Source organism: Haemaphysalis longicornis, unplaced genomic scaffold (assembly GCF_048455015.1).
Source record: "Haemaphysalis longicornis isolate Haplotype H1 unplaced genomic scaffold, Haemaphysalis longicornis Haplotype H1 scaffold_10, whole genome shotgun sequence".
Classification (NCBI taxonomy): domain Eukaryota; kingdom Metazoa; phylum Arthropoda; class Arachnida; order Ixodida; family Ixodidae; genus Haemaphysalis; species Haemaphysalis longicornis.
The window spans coordinates 14044565-14062140 of record NW_027526204.1 but is presented as its reverse complement, the minus strand read 5'-3'; the positions used below and the strand labels follow the sequence as shown (position 1 = coordinate 14062140).

Sequence of the window (17576 nt, the reverse complement as noted above, 5' to 3'; positions counted from 1 at the left end):
ATGCCGGAATACCAGATTCGTATGTGCCATTGCTTGTGTTCCCATTACAGCGACCTCTTTCTTGAAATCGCAGGCTGGGCTCCAACGGCCCTCTCATCCCGTCCACCGAACGTGATGCACACAAGCCGAGAGTACAGCAGCGACAGCGAAATAATTCAGCAGCTGACGTGCGTCGAAGCCCCCGAAGGAAACGCCTTTGCCGACCCCTCCGACGAACTCCGGCTTGAGTGGCAGCAGACTTTCTCGGCCGGCGGCCAACCACCAGCGGCCGATCGTCGGCCGCCGGTCAAGCGCCGCTGGTCGTGCCAGTTGTGCCCCGTGGTGTGCAGCACCGAGTTCAACCTGTCCAACCACATGCGGCGGCACGCGGCCCGGCGGCGGCACGCGTGCCCGCTGTGCCCCGTGACGTGCAGCACCGAGTTCAACCTGGGCAGCCACATGCGCACGCACACGGGCGAGAAGCCGTTCCAGTGCGAGATGTGCCCCATGGCGTTTGCCGCCAAGGGCACCCTGGTCAACCACCGGCGGACGCACACGGGCGAGCGCCCCTTCAAGTGCCCCTTCTGCCACAAGGGCTTCACCCGCAAGTTCGTGCTGCGCGACCACATCACCTACCGACACGCCGCCGAGCGGGCAAACGACCGCTCGTGAGCGCGGGTGCGTGTGGCCGTCCCGTTTGGAGAGAACTGTCCTCGAGAAGACGTGACATTAGTGGTCAATGCTGTAGACAGGAACTCCTCTTGGAGGTTGACTGTGCGTTTACGGGGAGTTGGAAGTGCACTGTTTTCACACACTTGTTGTACAGACGGGCTGCATGGTGATACATGGTTGTGCGTTGGTGAGGCTGACTTGTCAAATCATCTGTGCCTGTGTGAGAGAGGGATCTCAGTGATTTTTACCCAGGCCAATTAGCGTGCCGTAGTGAACTGTAGGTGAACACACATGTAAGGGCTGCTTGCATCAATTCATTTTCTAGAGCACGAATGTCACAAAGTCCGGGTACTTGCAAATGCCACTGAACTACAGTATGCCAATGAGTCAAGTACAGTGACCCAAGATCAGTGCAGATAGTGCCAGTGTTAACTTGGGTGATTTGGTAAAACAGGATCAAGCAGCAGAGAAATAGCTTTTAATGAAATCGATTCTTGCTGTTAAAAATGGATGCAAATCATTTTTAAAAAATCTATTGGGGAATACTAACACTCGTATTTGTTTTTACTCACAGCCAGTCGAGTATTGTGCTCATTCGTTAATTCTCCAAATTATTGTTCCCACATTTTTGCAGTGTACGTGAAAAATCTACCATTTTAGCATGAGCTATCACTGTGGAAGTGCGCGCTTGTGTCACTTGGCGCGTTCAAATGACACTTATGATTTGGTGAGTCCTAGAGCGAAGTTGCCGTGCATGCCTTTATTTGCAGCTAAAGCATTGCATAGGAACTGATGCTCGTGTCTGCTCAATTTTGGCCTGGCATTCGTTGCTTACTGGTGCCTAAATGCTTTATCGTTTGCTTCTTTAACTTTGCCCGTGAGTATTGTCTGGAAAGTCGTCTTCAGAAAGTGCACTTTGTTGTAATGCTGTAATTGTTAGTAAGGTTTTTTCCAATGCTTCAAAGAGCATGTCTTGGTCCCAAATGAGCAGCATCCCATCACCTGCGTCGCATGTCGTGTTAGCCGCGAGTGAAGTGTGTCGAATGTATGCACTTCGCAGTTTGGTTGGCAGGCTGTTGTGCATTTATGTACAACTTCATCTGTTTCTCTCATTGTGCAGCTCGGCCAACAACTAGCCGAGCAAAACTTGTGACCACAAGCAACGACTGAGGAGAGGTATCCACTATAACTTACAACTGTTTGCATTTGAAATGAAGATCTTTGTTTTTCAAGGCCTCTTTATCAACACCTGCTGCCCTGATTCTATCCACACCCATCAGTGCACGGGGCCCACAGATGGCACTTGTAGTTGTATCCTGTGCACTGATGCTTGAATCACATCGATAACACTGTTATCGGTAGTTCCCGTGGTTTTATTCGCAGCAAAAAACACAAACTGTGGACCTAAAGTAGACGGAACAGGTGCCTTCCCGTCTACTATGCGTTTACTGTCCATGTTTTTTGTTGCGTATAAAACCATGGGAACCACTGACCAGCTAGCCTAGGAGGAAGTTCTGCTACATTATAAGTAGACTCTGATTCCACCAGACGGGCTGCTCCCACCCACACTGCCCACTCGGCCTCTTCGTGTCAAAAGCTTCAGACATCGCCTCCAGTGTTATCGTACCACTCACAATGCCTCTGGTTATAGAAAACTGCGAGGAGCCCAACTGTGGACAAAGTTGCTACCTGTGTCATTAAAACCCCTCTTTCTGTGGGACAAAGAGCATGACCAGCTCTTCAGCGGCTGGCATGTCTATACTCATTGCCACTGTACCAAACTTCATTAAAGCCAGTCGAGGCTGCATAACTTGGCAGCCGAGTTGACTTTATCTTAGAACGTGCCTGAGCAACAAAGCAAGTGCGTCATGTATTCATGCTTATCAGTAAATCAGCACTCGGATACAGAGGCAAGCATCCGTACATTGCTATGGTTGACACCTGTGCATGTCTCCTTGCTTACGTTTTCTGTGTTGTGTGTACCTCGTTTCTGGCCAATTTTGCTCTACTGATGGCTGCGTCCCCATAAAACATGGTCACTCTTACGATGAGTTGTGTAGCCTTTGCAGTGTTACACGAAATTGGTAACTCCAAGCACTTCTCAGAGTGCCAGCTGACAAGCTTTTTTTTCAGCCTACAAACAGCCCTGAAGAAAGGTGAAGGTGCCATTACTGTTATGCATGTTAATTCCGGGATCCCATGGTGTATCTGCCTCGTACAAAGAACAGGCAGTGGAAACACGCAGCTATGCACCTGTCCGAGGTTTAATTGAAGGCCACCAGAAGCCAGTTGTACTTGTTTGTGTAGGAGTCTCAAACCTGAGCTCGAGCTCATTCCTTTGGGGAGGGAGAGGGGGCAGTGAGTACCATACATGCCTTATGGTATGTACGGGCTGCTGGCGTTTTGGACAGATGTGACATATATAGGCAGTGCCATAATTATTTCGCGAGATCAAATTCCAGAATGTGTAGGAGTTTTTCCAAACAATTTACACGGATAAGAATTCTCATGAGAAAAGTGCAGTTTTCTTTGCACCGTCGTCCCCGCCGACTCTGACGTCGGCTGTAGGAGACGGATGCCCCGTACTCCTTTCCGCCACCATCAAGAGCGTAGTACCGTACTCAGATAAGCGTGTGAACTTATCGTCATTTGAATCCATGGTAAGACTCTCCAAACTACCGTGGTGACACTCCTGTGACGCACGTGAAAGATGGTCTTTTCGAGGTTATGGGCGCAGTAGAAGACGCACAAGAGTTTAGCAGCGTATCTGTGAAAACTAAACTGTGGCCGCCCAATCTTGACCCGTGTATGGCTTTTAGCCTGCGAAACCACGAAACATAGATCCTCGATCGGTATCACTGGTATATAGTTTTTATTTTTATTACCGAGTGAGTGTGCACACCCGTTTGGCCTGTAAGAACTCCTGTTTGCTGCCGTATCGTGAGAAACTCTCTGGTTCGGTGCCATTGTCGTACCACGGCCACAAGGTGACTTCCGCAGGACTCGCCGCGCTGGCTCAGTGGCATTGCGGGTTTGATTCCCGACCGCGGTGGCCGATTTTCTAGTGCAAGCTAAAGGCGCGAACGCCCGTTTGCTCGAGATTTCGGCGCCCGTTAAAGATCCACAGGTGGTCAAAATTAATCCAGAGCCCTCCAGTACGGCGGACCTCATCGCCTGAGTAGCGTTGGCGCGTGAAACGCCATTATCAGAAGTGACTGCGCAGGTTGCTGACTTTGCGGTAAGATCTCAAGCGTTCACGGCCTGCGCTGTTTCTACGATGTCTCAGGAGTGTCTACGCTTCCATGGAAAGCAGTATTGTCGGTGTTACACGCCGTACTCACTCCTGCCGCTCCTGCTTTGCTCAACAGATGTTTAGTGCCGTTTAAATCTGGCGCCTACGCGGTGCCAATCCAACGCTCCAAATAGAAACTAACGGATTCTTCAAAGCTTTTTTTTTTTTCCTCAAATACATTTGTGTGGAGTACTTTTATTAAACGAACATCAGAACTTGACGATTGTGAGCTACATCACCAAGAAGGACGGCAATCCAATCCAGATTCCAATATCCATTCAGAAAATGGCTGGTGCGCGGACTGTTTACAGTTGTGGCGATGTGTTTCGTTGCGCGTTACTTTCGCGTAGTACAGTGGCTGTGACGGACTTGTGCAATTTTGAGCGAAATGCTTCACTGTCCACCTTCCGACAAAGAACTGCGTGTGCCCGTTGCCCACGTGCCGAAAGAAGTGCTTGCTCCGATTTCGTTCGTGATGCTTGGCCGCGTTTGTGTGCAACGTGTGCAACGCTCTGGAGTACGACCGCAAGCCGGCCTGTGCCGAAAGACCTCGGTTTGTTTTCCCCTGGTCACGCTCCCTTTCCTCGCTACGTCTTTAAATTCAATAGCATCTATGTGAACTATCTTCCCGATCCGCGACAAAGTGACCTTCCAAGCCGGAAAGTACGGTACCCCAAAATTGAAACGCGCTCCCGGGAATGCGTGTCTTGGTTAATTCATTTTTTACCCCCACTCTGTACCATAGTTATACACTGAGCCAACTCGCCATTCCAGTGTCCTTTATTTGGCACTACAAGATAATTCGCCCTGGGTGCTCCGAGGTAATTATTCTACATTATGTCCCTCCCTCGATCGTCTTTACCCCAATACTATTTTAATACTTTTTAGTGACACCTGCATAACTTGGCAGTTTATTTTCTTTAAGCCATGGGGCTTCTTGAGTGTGTAAATTCCTCTTGGATGTAGTGCTACACTCGGTCGACGAAAGTGTTGGAATTGTGCCACACATTCCGTAATTTTAGGTACCCTTCCTTGCGAAGTCTGGGAAGTTTGAACGCGCATATTCAAAACACAGCCCACCCCCCCTATCTTCAAGCAGCACCGTGCAAGCATGTAACAGCAAATTAATGGCGAAAGTTGGGATGCAGTAGCCGACCGTTTTTTCAGACTCCGTAAATTCGGACTTGCTGGATATTCCGGGCTTTCCTGAGGAACCGCCTGCTGTGCCATAGGAGTAATGACTCGCGGGTTTTTCTGGGCTGCTCTTTTATTCGGACTGTTTTTCGTTCCCTTCCAGGTCCAAAAAATCGGTCGGCTACTGTAGTTGGTTGTGGGACAGAGGATAGGAATACATGGGACGAACGCTTAAGGTACAACAACAGCTCATGCTACAAAGCAGAAAAAAAAGAAATGCTCATTCATTCCTCACATGTGTGCCTTGATGTTGTTCTTCATGCCATACCACGCACAGGAAACTGATACAAGCGCCGCCTTCACCAGTGCAGAATGGTTCGGAGTTTTCTCGTTTTCTTTTTTCACCTGCACGAAACCCGCATCTTCGTATGCTGGAGCACACACGCATCTGCAACGGTGGTCAGCCGAGTGCTGCCCCTCCCATTACCGCCTGCAATGTTGTTCAGGCATCGTGCTGTCTGTCCAGTGCGACATTTACCATGGGACAGCGATATGCGATGTACTACTCCATTACAGCAAGGCACAAAGCGTGCAGCTTACTTTTTTAGGCATCCGGGTCCCTTTGTTTGCAAGTTCACTTCTGAGCACATTTGCATTTGCATGTGGGGAGCCAAAAACACGACACACACCCCACACTTACCAGCCATCTTTTCGGGGCGATGGGACAGCTGGTAGTTAGTTGTAGGGGACCGCCAACAGTTTTTTTTCTTGTGGATGTTTTTCTGCCACGTTCTTTTTTTTTTTTTTTTCTTCCAGTGACAGATCTCTCCGCCACAGCCGCAATGGTTTCTTCTAGGAATCGCGCTATTTTTTTTTTTTTTTCACGCACTAAATAAAGTTGACACATTCGCATTGTGCTAGTAATTAGGAAAGTTGTTTCCTTGTACATAAGGCGTTATGCTGCTGAGCACGAGGATGCGGTTTCGATTTCTGGCAGCCGCGGCGGCTTTTCTGGTGGAGGCAAAAAGCAAAAACACCCGTGTGTACGAGATTTCGGCGCACGTTAAAGATCCCAAGGTGGTCAAAATTAATCCGGAGCCCTCCATGATGGCGCGCCTCATCGTCTGCGTTCAATCTGTTTCCTTATATATACCTCACTTATGTGGAGGCTTATTAATGCAGTACTCTTTGCCACGGCATGGTCCCCGTGTGGCTTGACCGTGATGAATGTAGCAGGGGCCGTGAAGACAAAATTCAAGTTTGTTTCATTAAAAAGACCACTTTGCCCTGATAACGGTGATACCAATTTTGTCGCAAACTTCAAACAAATAACGGAGGTATTAAGGAAGAGGTGAAGCATTAAGGTATTAAGGAAGAGGTGAAGGTGAAGAGGTGAAGGTATTAAGGAAAAGGTGAAGTCGGGCCACTCCCCCGACACTTTGCAGCAACTTCTCTATGACCTCACAGAATCCTTGTTGTGCGATTGGCAGGCGCCGACCTACGCCACCACAAAGAAACATGTTGATAGCATCGTATGAATACTAATGTGCAGTTAACACACTGATAAGTACGTTTTCAGTGCTGGCCCATACTGTATTAGTGTAAAACAAAATTTGAAAGGTTTTTAGTATTTCCTTGCACTTTTTATGGTTAAAAAACATAATTTGTGGCCGGAATGGAACTCGGTGAATGCTAGTTTTTTCAAACAGAACGAGGGTGGTATTTTGTCTTCGTGATGCCTTTAAAAACACAAACATGGTGTTCATTGCAGTCAGCTGATTTCACTGTCAATGCGCTACAGCATCACCGGTCATGTACAGTGGACGTGGTCTTCACCCTGCGACAATCCGTGCTGCTTCTAAAACCTAAAACGCCATTCTGCATCCAGCATGGTGCAGCGGTGAGCAGTGACCAGGAAAGGGGCATAACCTCCAGTTACGGTGTCGCGTGCAGTTGTAATGTGACGGATGTCTTCATACATTTGTCTCTGCTTCCTGGTAAATAAAGGCCTACTTGTCAAGCTGGTGACCTTGCAGTGGCTTTGCTGTATTCTTGGTGTGACTGTGAAGCCAAGATTAACGCTTGTATACGGTGATTGTACCTGAAAGAAGAATGGTGCTTTTTCTAGGGGAGGGGGGGGGGGGTGCATCGTTAAGTGTGCACAAAATTGGCAGAGGTGAACGGCGTCTGTAAAGGTGCACCTTACTTCACATCTCCGTACAAGCACGTGCGCATGGCCTGGTACCAGTTTTCGCTGGAACCAGTTGGATTTTTTTGTTTTTGTAAGCCCAACCAGATGCTACATGCAAGCCAGCGTTGCTGTTCGACGCTTTGCAGTCGAGAAAAGAGGTTTTGTCTTGGGCTCCTTGCCTGGACCTGCCATGTTTACAGAAGACCCGCTAGTGGCAGGGACAGAGAGGGTTAACTTGGGACTTCTAATGTCTACATGATTGAAGAGAAAGTTAAAGAAAGCCACGAGGGTAGAGGAAACTTTTGCAGGAAAAATGGAATCTGAAGAAAAGGCGATTCTTGTTCACTGGCCTTCTGCCTGACATGGGGCAGGTGATTGAGGAAGATGGGGGGAGAGAACGGTAGTGCACAAGCCCTGCCCACTTGTTGATGCCCAAGTTCCCGCCAGGAAGCCCAGTATGGTGTGTTGCAAAGTCCACCGAGTCCAGACGGGTTCAGTGGACATTGCAGGTGTCATACTGGGCTCTTGGCTGGACGCCTCCAATTGTGGACAGTTTGTGCAGCTCAAAAGGTTGCCGTATTTTCTTCTTTCTCGGGCTTTCTTTCCTCTGTGTAAGCAACCACCCCTCCTTCCTTCTTTTTTCTTTCTTTTGTTGGTGGAGACAAGTGCCGACATGCAAAACACATCCAGCTTTCTTAGAACTTCCTCTCTGCTAAAGTTCAGAAGGGCGCTTAGGGAATGCAGTATTTACTGGTCTTCAAAACTTTTCGTTTGTGCAAGAACTGCACTTCTTTTTTAACTAGCCTTGCCTTGATTTTCAACTTCCTTTTAAACCTGATTTGATAAGAATTCGCAGTTGAATTTGTTAAATTTTTCTGTACCATCTTTTATCTAGTACTACTGTATTTTCCTGTGGAAGTGCCATTATGAATTATGCGCAGCAAGTTTACTTCTATTAGCCTGTATAAGCATTTAGCAGAATTAACAAAATTACTGTTTGTTGCGCACCTTGCAAAAGAATTCTTCTAGCGTGGCAGAACTAAGTTTTCTCGTCAAAATGAGACATATACGTCCACATCAGCCACACTCATGCCTGAAGCTTCTTTGGGTAATTTAATTTCTCTGTTTCCAGTCATGTGTTATTTAAGTAGGAACTACTGTTGCTGTGTTGCAGTCTAGAAAGCGAGTAGTACAAGGTTTATGGCATGTGATAATTCTTACAATTGTGTAGCTCTCCAATGCACTTGTTATTTAATAACTTAAGGCAGACCTGTTCAGTTACTCTCCTGTCTACAATTTCCTTCAATGAGCGTTCGTTTGTTCCAGGAAGAACTGAAATCCAAAACAGCGCAAAAAGACAGGACAAGAAACAACGACACATGACAGGAAGAAGCCCAAGAGTGTGACATTCTGCGGTGCACCAGAACTGCTGTGTCACGCGTAAGCCGTGAACTCGAGCTAGAAGTGGAACGTGTGCTCTTTGATTGAGCAGAACATCTTTGCGCACAAACAACAGGGCAGACGTATTGTCTTTGTAGTTAGTGCATTCCATGTGAAGGCAACGAGAGTATCTTGTTCAATGTAGTTCAGGCGGTTTGCATCTGACCAAAACCCTGCAAACACCGAGAAGATGGCATGCATCAGTCTTTGCTTGAAGGCTAAATGCCGGCTTATGGATTTGACAGTTCGACCACAATGTTGTGAAGATCTAGGCTACTATGTGCCTGAACGGCACATACTCACTCAAAAAACTCTTTGGAGGAGTGAAATTTCTTAAAAAGTGCCGCTGCCTTCTCTAAAATGTCTGTACGGTCTCGCATGTTTATGTTTGTTTGACTGAACAAGAAGGGGCTGTGTTGTGGGCTGTTGTTTATTGAGTGTATCGGTGCGGACCGACATGTGGTAGTACTATTTGGAACATTTGTAGAGCCAGACATGTCCCTATGAGGACAAACAAGCTTAGAAAAAAAAAAAAGAGGTCGTTCTCGTACACAGCGCTATCTTTTAAAAAGCAGTTTGCATGAGTATAACAGTGCATAAGTGCTCTTTGGTTGCTTTGGGCATTTGTTATGAGGCTGCCTATGTTTTCTTCTACAGTCCTATCACTTGCTCTTCATGAAACATTTTCTAGGGTAATGATTCCGCAAATTGCTGCGTCCGATTTCTCACTTGTGTCGGCTTTTTCATGACGACTACCCAAGCGCTATCTCCGTGACATTGCTTGCTTCCATGGTCGACCCCCACCAATTGTTTTACCGTGACATGTCTAATGGCGGAAGTAGCACCTGTCTCGAATATCACAGAGACTGCCAAAACTAAAGCGCCACACTCTCTACCTGAGGGTGGAGGACTGTAAACTGTGTCCGAGGCATTGAGGCCCGAATCGGTTGTAAGACTTTTATTACCCCTTTAACAAAAACAAAACAAAAAATGCTATGGGGTCGTATTCTTGCTTAGTGAAGGTGTGCAAAGTCTTCGCTGAGAAAATACGAATAATACAACCTGGCTTTGCGTTGGATCTTCAAGCAGAAATATTTTTGCTTCAATCTTTAGGAAGCTTCCGAACACAGCTATGAAAAATACGAAAACAAGGGTAATTTGTGCAGCTGGTTTTACGTTCTATGCATTTGTGTACCAGTGCCAGATAGAGAAAAGGATGTACAGAAAGTTTTCCGAAGGTTAGGACAAAATGCTAAGTAGTTGAGCGAAAAACTTGGCATATGAGGACATGAGAGTTCCGAAACATGTTTGTAGTAGTACAGGGAACACCTCTGACCGTAGCACTCCCTTCAGGTGGTAAAAAAGAGGTGCTTTGTAGGCCCGCTAGTGACTGCAATGACCGGACTTACTGCCTGCTGCAGTGACAGGCAGCTGGCAGCGAGTCTTGGTTACCTGCTCCCACAGCTGTTGAGAAAACTACCTTCTTTCCGTGCAAGCAGTGTTCCACTTGACATAGAGTATCCCATGTTTCACGCACTTTTTATGTGCAAAATTTACTATGCGTGCTGGGGTTTTTCCTGCATGGCTGCAGTGCTGTGGGAGAAAGCCAACTCTGGTTTCTGTATTTGTAACTTTTGAACTTGTAAAAACGTGTTTAACACTTGGAAGGGTGAAAAAAATGTCTCCAAATAGGATCAGACATAAAAAGGCTGCTCACGAAGTATTTGCCTATCCGCTGTTCGGGTGGTAGCAATAACCAGTTACAATTGTACAAATAAGCTTAGTTTTAAGGAATTGCTTGTATGCAAGTGACAGATCTTGGGTCATGGTTCGAGGGAGTTCAGATGCATATATAACATGAATAGCCCTTTCAGTAGCTCTCAAAACCCCTTGTGCAGTCTGGGCTGGCCTGATGGTGGCTGAAGGAGGCCTAAGGAGGCAGGCAGGACCGGAACTCTGCAGTCAACCTCGGGTTGTTGGAACGCAGCCAGCCACACGTTCATGCTGCTCTGATTTGGTGCAAGCACAACAGGTGGGCCTGGCTCTACGGCTGACTAAGGCAGCTTCATCATCTTAGGCTTTGGTGGTCGGCGAGCATACATGGCACAGTCCATAAAGCATTGAAGTTTTGTGATGCATCATGCTGCTGCACGGAAGTTCATAGGCTTGACTTCCAGCCGCAGGGGATGCATTTTTTTTACTAGTGCTGTTTGTGCAACTTGTTACACAGATTTCCAAGCAGGAGAATTTTTTTCTAGAACAGGATGCACATGTGCTTCAGTATACGTGGGGATCACCATGAGCTCTGCCTCACTAATGCGAGGTTGATAAGGGGGGGGGGCTTAGAGTGGCTGTGATGGGCAGGTTCTGAACGAAGTATCGAAGCGCAGCACAAGACCTGGGACACAGAGGACGACACACGGAGCGTTCTGTTTCTGTCCCTCGTCTTCTGCTGCGCTTCGATACTTCGCTACGTACCGACCTGCACAAACAAGACGGCGGTCTTCCTTGGGCTGTCCGAATGCGAGCAGTCTGGTCTATCTGTCCGTCCCTGAAACCAAGCAGAAATGTTACTGGTGAACCTGCTGTGGGTTACTGACCCATGTGGAGAAGGAACAGGAGGGAAAACTGGAGAAGCAGGTATGAAAGGGAAAGAAAGGACACAATGAAGGATAGTGGGGAAGGAGAATTGCCGATGATGGGATCAGAGGTGGGAGAGGGGGGTGAGAAAGAGGGCGGTGCTGCGGATGGGTGGGGAAAAAGCAGTATGGGTAGAAGAGAAGGGTTCAGAAAAGAATGGAGGAGCATGAGGGGGTGGGAACAGGGACAGGAGGAAGGGGATGGGCAAGTGGGGAGTTTGGGGAGTGAGCGGAAAAAGAATTAGTGGGGGTAAAGAAGGGAATTGGCAGAGGGCGGAGGGAACGAGAATAGAAGAGGGTGAGGGGGAGGATTTGGTGAGGGGTGAATGAGGGGAGGGCAGTGTGAGGAAGGGCATTAGAGAGGGAGTTGTGAAACGAAAGGAGATAACAGCAAAGGTAGGGTGGGAGGGAGGAGCTACTGTGGGGCAGGGGTGGCAGAAAGGCTGCCATCTTTCGGCAAAGCAAGCAGGTGTGTGGCTGGTTTTTAAACTGGCATAATGCCCATCCCAGTGACCCGTCTTGCAGGGCAGCCCCCGAGCACTGGGGAGAGAGCGGCAGCCAGAGGCGGCGCACCCCCGCAGCAGGGAGCGTCGCCGCCACGGCTGCCACCTGTGCAGCAAGAGCTTCGCCACGCGGCGCGACCTGCGCACGCACCTGCTGGTGCACGAGGGCCGCAAGCCCTTCCCGTGCCACCTGTGCCCGGCGACGTTTGCGGCCCGCTCCTACCTGGCCGACCACCTGCAGAGCCACATGGGCACCAAGCGCTGCCGCTGCGACCTCTGCCCAAAGTCCTTCCTCCGGCCCGCACAGCTGGCGCGCCACCGGCGGGTGCACGGCCGGTGCGGCAACACCACCACCACCTGAGCAGGCGTGCCCCCACCTGTACAGCAGAGCCAGTGCATCTGTGAACAGCTCTGGCGTGCTCTCGCTCTCCCTGAGCTGTAGGACGTCCTGTGCACATGTGCTTGCAAAGATTGGCACACAAGCTGAAAATGGCCTCCTCCTACCACGTCATCACCATTGCCTGTCAGGTGGTGCAGGGTGCATTGGCTGCAGGATGGCATTACGGTTGCCACACGAGGACACGAGCACCGTGCTGGTGGTCGTCACTGCCCACCTCACTTGCCTGCATCCCACTACACTACACGTGCAAGGGTGTCGTGCGAAAGGGCCTGATGTTTGGCCAAGTGGTTCTGCTGACACTGAAATCCGCAGCAGCTTTGTGTGGCCGTCTTTCGGGTCTTTCTTCGTCCGTTCTTCCACAGTGTTCCTTCCCTGCTCTTCTGTTCTCAAACTGGTCAAAACCCCTTTCAGGCATCCTTCATCTGCGAGACTGCACAGTGTTAGGCTGCCAACACAAGAGGATCTCCCCAACCTTAAGGAGGGACACTGCTCTCAAAACAACTCCTTTCAATTTTCAAGTAATTCTGTGAAACTTGCCAGTCTTTCTGCTTAGTTTCCACTGATTTCAAACATGCCACTATTTTTTGAGTCACTCCATTAGTTCCGAAGATAATTAGAGATGGTCATTTTTGGAGGAAGAATAGACAAAACAGTGCTAGTCACAGGACTGTAATCTTTATATTTTCCAATACTAAAAAACCCTGGTGAATGCAATAAGAGAATCGGTTTTTTGATGCACTGCTTAGAACTAAATTTACAGCTCATTAAACTTTGGTGGCACTAGTGGCAAAGAACCATTTTTAATGCCCATTTCAAATGCCAAAGTTTAATGAGCTGTAAAATTAGTTCCAAGCAGTGCATCAAAAAACTCATTCTCTAATTATTGCATTCACCAGGATTTTTAGTATTGGAAAATATAAAGATTACAGCATCTCTAATTATCTCGGTAACTAATTGTCTGACTCAAGAAATAATGGCATAAGTGAAATCAGTGAGAGAAAATGCAGCAAGACTGGCAAGTTTCACAGCGTTTGCTTAGAAATTAAAAGAAATTATTTTCAGACCCATGTCCCCCCTTAAAAGAAAAAAAAACAGAAAAAGAAGCCTATTGGGGATCCTTCTCATTTTGAACTTTAGACAGTGGCCATCGCTGCCTGGATATCTAGCTGATGTCGACTTCATTGAAATATGTACAGTTCTTTGACAACCGTTGGGGTTGGGGGGGAACCGTTGAGTGACTGACTTCCCTCCTGAAATCTAGTCACTGTTTCAAAGCTGCTGACTGCCGTTTAATTGAGGCTCCAGGTGTACCATGGGCATGGACAACAGCTGTTTGCATTGCTATGCAGCTATACTTGTAACATGCGCGGTGTCGTTGTTAAGTTGTTGACACTCGTGACCCGGCCAACTCCTGGCTGTGGTTTCTGCCCTTTCCAGCCTCCCCGTCAGCTACTTCCCACTGCACAGGGAGTGGAAAAGTCGTGGTCGTTACAGCACATACAGTCAAACCTGATTACCGTATTTTCGTGCGTACAACCCGCACCAAAAATGCGAACATTTCAGCGGCAAAGTAGGGGTGTGGACAATACGCGAGGTTTTTCCTTTAGTGCAGCCTCACAGCAATGCGCGTTGTGCTGTGAAGCTGTCGCGCAGTAACATTGGCTAAGCCTTGCATGGCAGCGATTGCGCAAAGCATGGAAGAAAAAAATTTGAATTTTATTAGTGAATTGTGACATTCGCCTTGCAGTCAGTGTATTCTACTTGCTAAATATACGCTTTTTTGTCCACATAGTATGTGATGCGTTGCTTGAGCATTATCTTTAGTGCAACCTTTCCTGTATCAAATGTGTGGTCAACACGCGAGGATTTTTTTTTCTTCTCCGGCGGGCTGAAAGTGGGGGTGCGGATTATATATGCAGGGGCAGGTTATAAGCGCAAAAATAAGGTACAGCAAACCCGGATAGAGAGAGTTATGCTATATATCAAATAAAAAGAAATCAATTACGAAAATACATGCGAAAAATATTCCTTATAACGAAGTTCATGTCTGATATATCGAACTCAGCGTGCCTAGAATTGCCGCCGAAGTGCATAGTTTCGGAGCAGAGATTGAGACGTTGATTGGCCGCAATTGAAATGTTAAGCCTCGTGTGGAGTGACACGATTCCCAACACTTTCCACAACCGTTTCCAATGTGCGCGACTCGCAAAGGAACGCGCCCAGTCAGCGAGTCCGGGCCAAGACGGCATCATCAGCGAACTCTGGGAAGAGCTCGCCAACGTTCCCGTTGCTGTGTCGAAAGGAGCGTCCTTTGAGGATTTCCTGAACTTCGACGATGGTGTGGCTGTCATTGTCAGCCCCTCAGAGGCAGACACCGTCGTTGATGTCGTGGTAGTTGGTGCTGCTGCAATAGCACTGAAGAGGTGGAGGATGGCGCGAGTGAAAGCCATCCGACGCTTAGGAAACGCCTTCAGATGTCCATATGGTCCACCATTATTGCTTCAATAGTGAAGGACACAGACTCAAACTGATTCAAACAATGTCTGGCATAGAGAATGCTGTGCTAGTTGATGCCTCCAAAATCACCGCTTTTTTGCAGAGTAGGCTGAGAAGGTGGAAAGTAGCTGTATTGCTTGCAATGAATGGATTGTTTTGTGTATGGTAACGGCATAGCTTATTGTGTTCGCTTCTGCATGTGGGGATGGGGGAGGAAGGGGGGGGTTCTCACGTATTGTGAACTCGTAACAAAAAATTCATTATAGGCGGATTCGGCTATATTGAACTATTGGATACAGTATTGAACTAATCGTGGCGCATGTTACAGTTCACTATTTCTGAGTTTGACTGTACTCCTTTAAGACACGCATGTGGCCAGGGAACCTGAGTGCATGCGTTATAGGCGGAAAACTTTGGTGCGATTGTTTGAGCCTGATGAGGTTACATCGCAGATTGGCACATTTCCGAAAGGGGGCTTCCCTCGAAAGATGGGGCAGTTCGTGCGTACCTCAATGCAACTTTGTTTGCCTCTATTACAGAGGAAGTTGCATTTAGAAGGACTGATTTCAAGTGGCCTGCTTGCTTCGCAGCTACTGGAACGTAGTGAAATTCCCTTATGACATGTGTCAGGATGCGGGTAAAAGCACACTATGTCAAAAGACACAGTCCAACAGTAACTGAAAATCGACCTCCCAGTAAAGCGTGATAAAGCATACCAACCCTGTAAAAGGGTATCGGCAAGTTCCATGTTTGTTTTAGAGGAAGGTTCACATTTAGCTACACTCAAGCAGTTGGAGCCAAGTTCAGTTTTGAATGTTCTAATGACTGCTTTTAGCTGCACATGGCGAAAGTATATCGAGGGAGGGTCTATTGCAAGCACCACACAGAGGTGCTGCTGCAGTTCTGTGAACCTTGTGTTTGCTGAGCGTCGGCCAGTCTGTACAGTTGGTAAGTGATGCCACATGGTGACACCATTCAGTAAGTGCAAGAAATTCCTCTGCCTACCTATTTGCGCTTTAACCTGGCTTAAAATTAAGTGCTGTTCGCATTAAACGTAGCATATTTGTTGCCCCTTGATTGCAGCGAAGGTGCCCTTTGCCTTTGTGGTCCCTTTTAAAGAACGCTGCTCTCCCTCTGGGCTCATGAGGCAGGCATTGATCACCGCATGTGATGGCAAATGTACGGCGTATGCACGCGTGTGCGCTCCTTTCTTTTCTCTCTGTCTTCTCTCCCACAGCCCTTTTCCACCTATTATGCCACAGAGCCATCCTTCAATTCATTCATTTAAAGAATGCTGTTTAGAAATGTCCACTTCATTCTCATTTGGCCATCTCTTACATTTTCTCTCTTTTTCTAGCTCTGTTTGCAAATTGTGTGCCCTAGACTAATGCAGATGTTCTTTTGGCATGTTTGTTGACCTATCGCGCATTTATCTACTTTTCGTTTTCCCAACTTCCACTAACAATGTATTTTCGATCAGTAGTTCCTGCGTTGCAGTTCATGCAATGTAGTCTCTGTTTACTTTTATTTTCGCTCGTTCTTCCCGTGCGTTATAATGTGTTGCTCTTCCTTTATTAATTTCTCAAGGCTGCAAAGGCATCGGGTGAGTTCGGCCCTCCTGGCTTTCCGCTCTCTTTTCCTCCCTTTTAAAATTTTGTGCTCTGTGCTGGTGTATGGGAGCCTCGTTTCACCTTGTACATCGTGAACTCTGCCGAACAAACTTTCCTGCTGGGGCATTCTGGGTGCTGTCACTCGAAGATACGTCATGTCACAGGGGGTGTCAATAAATATCTCTGCTCACGCTCCTGTGCTGCGCTTGAAAGCACTGCCCACACCTTGAAAGTCGAGTCAATAAAACTTTTTTTGTTTTCTTCCCATGTGCTTTGTTCTTGCACAGATTGGGAGTGTGGGTCAAATCTGGCACACAGTGTGCGGCTGCTTTTATGGCAAGGAGAGTGCGGTAAACAACAGTCAACATTTGCCCCTTTCGATGTCCGCAGCTTGGTGCGGCAAATGTGGCTGGTAGAGCTGGCTGCTTTTTTCCAGGCCCTGTAGTAAATTTTGTTGCCGTGCCCATGCATCAAAGGCATTACAACTAGTTAGTACTGTATGCTTTGCCATTACAGTGGATGCTCGTTAAACAGAATGTCTTAGCATAATATTGCACAATGTGAAATCTAAATAATGAGGCGAACGGCGCACCATGGCCACAAACCTCGTCTTGTTGCACAAAAGTAAGCCGTGGATAATTTTTTTTTCTACTATGTACTACTACAGTACACAAATAATGTTAGTGGTCCAGCCATTCTGCCTGTGAAATAAATGGCTTCATATTTGCTTGTTTTAGTAGCTCTGCAGCCATTTTTTAATGGTTCCGCAGGAGTAGTTTGGAAGCTTTTTCTCGCTGGAGGAGATTTTTGTGCATTTGGACAGCCGATTACGCCTTTACAGCTGTCACCAGAGGATTGGAGTCAGTGGTGTCTCAGCTCTAAGAAAGGCTTTAAGGGGGGGCATAGCTCTTAAAACTATTTCTTTTATTTTATAAGTAAACCCTGTGAAACTTGCCAGTCTTGCTGCTATTTTTTCGCTGATTTCAAATATGGCGTTATTTTTTTAGTTGGCAAATTAGTTCCCGAGATAATTAGAGGTAACAATTTTTGGAGGAACAATAGCCAAAACTGTGTTGGTCACAAAACTGTAATCTTTACATTTTCCAATACTATGAACCCTGGTAAGTGCAATAAGAGAATCGGTTTTTTGATGCATCACTTGGAGCTAACTCTACAGCTCATAAACTTCAGTTTTTGAAATGGGCACTCAAAACAGTTCC

The 17576-nt window shown here is 47.4% G+C and overlaps 2 protein-coding genes across 2 annotated transcripts; both read left to right on the top strand.

Moving 5' to 3' along the window:
• On the top strand, window positions 1-2761 carry LOC144158225 (uncharacterized). The gene has a single exon (XM_077688934.1). It carries the CDS (start codon window positions 1-3, stop codon window positions 649-651), a length of 651 nt encoding a protein of 216 aa, XP_077545060.1. The 3' UTR covers window positions 652-2761.
• Window positions 2762-4117: 1356 nt separating this feature from the next.
• LOC144158223 (uncharacterized) lies at window positions 4118-13014 on the top strand. The gene is made up of 4 exons (XM_077688931.1): window positions 4118-4496; window positions 8595-8708; window positions 10607-10740; window positions 11873-13014. The coding sequence occupies exons 3-4, from the start codon at window positions 10621-10623 to the stop codon at window positions 12209-12211; spliced, it is 459 nt and encodes a 152-aa protein (XP_077545057.1). The 5' UTR covers window positions 4118-4496; window positions 8595-8708; window positions 10607-10620; the 3' UTR covers window positions 12212-13014.
• The last annotated feature ends 4562 nt before the right edge of the window (window positions 13015-17576 follow it).

Excerpts from the sequence above, each read along its gene's own strand:
- LOC144158225 (XM_077688934.1), top strand. The coding sequence starts at position 1 with ATGCCGGAATACCAGATTCGTATGTGCCATTGCTTGTGTTCCCATTAC.
- LOC144158223 (XM_077688931.1), top strand. The coding sequence starts at position 10,621 with ATGGTGGCTGAAGGAGGCCTAAGGAGGCAGGCAGGACCGGAACTCTGC. Across the intron at positions 10,741-11,872 it reads ATTTGGTGCAAGCACAACAG|GGCAGCCCCCGAGCACTGGG; the intron begins GTGGGCCTGGCT and ends CCCGTCTTGCAG.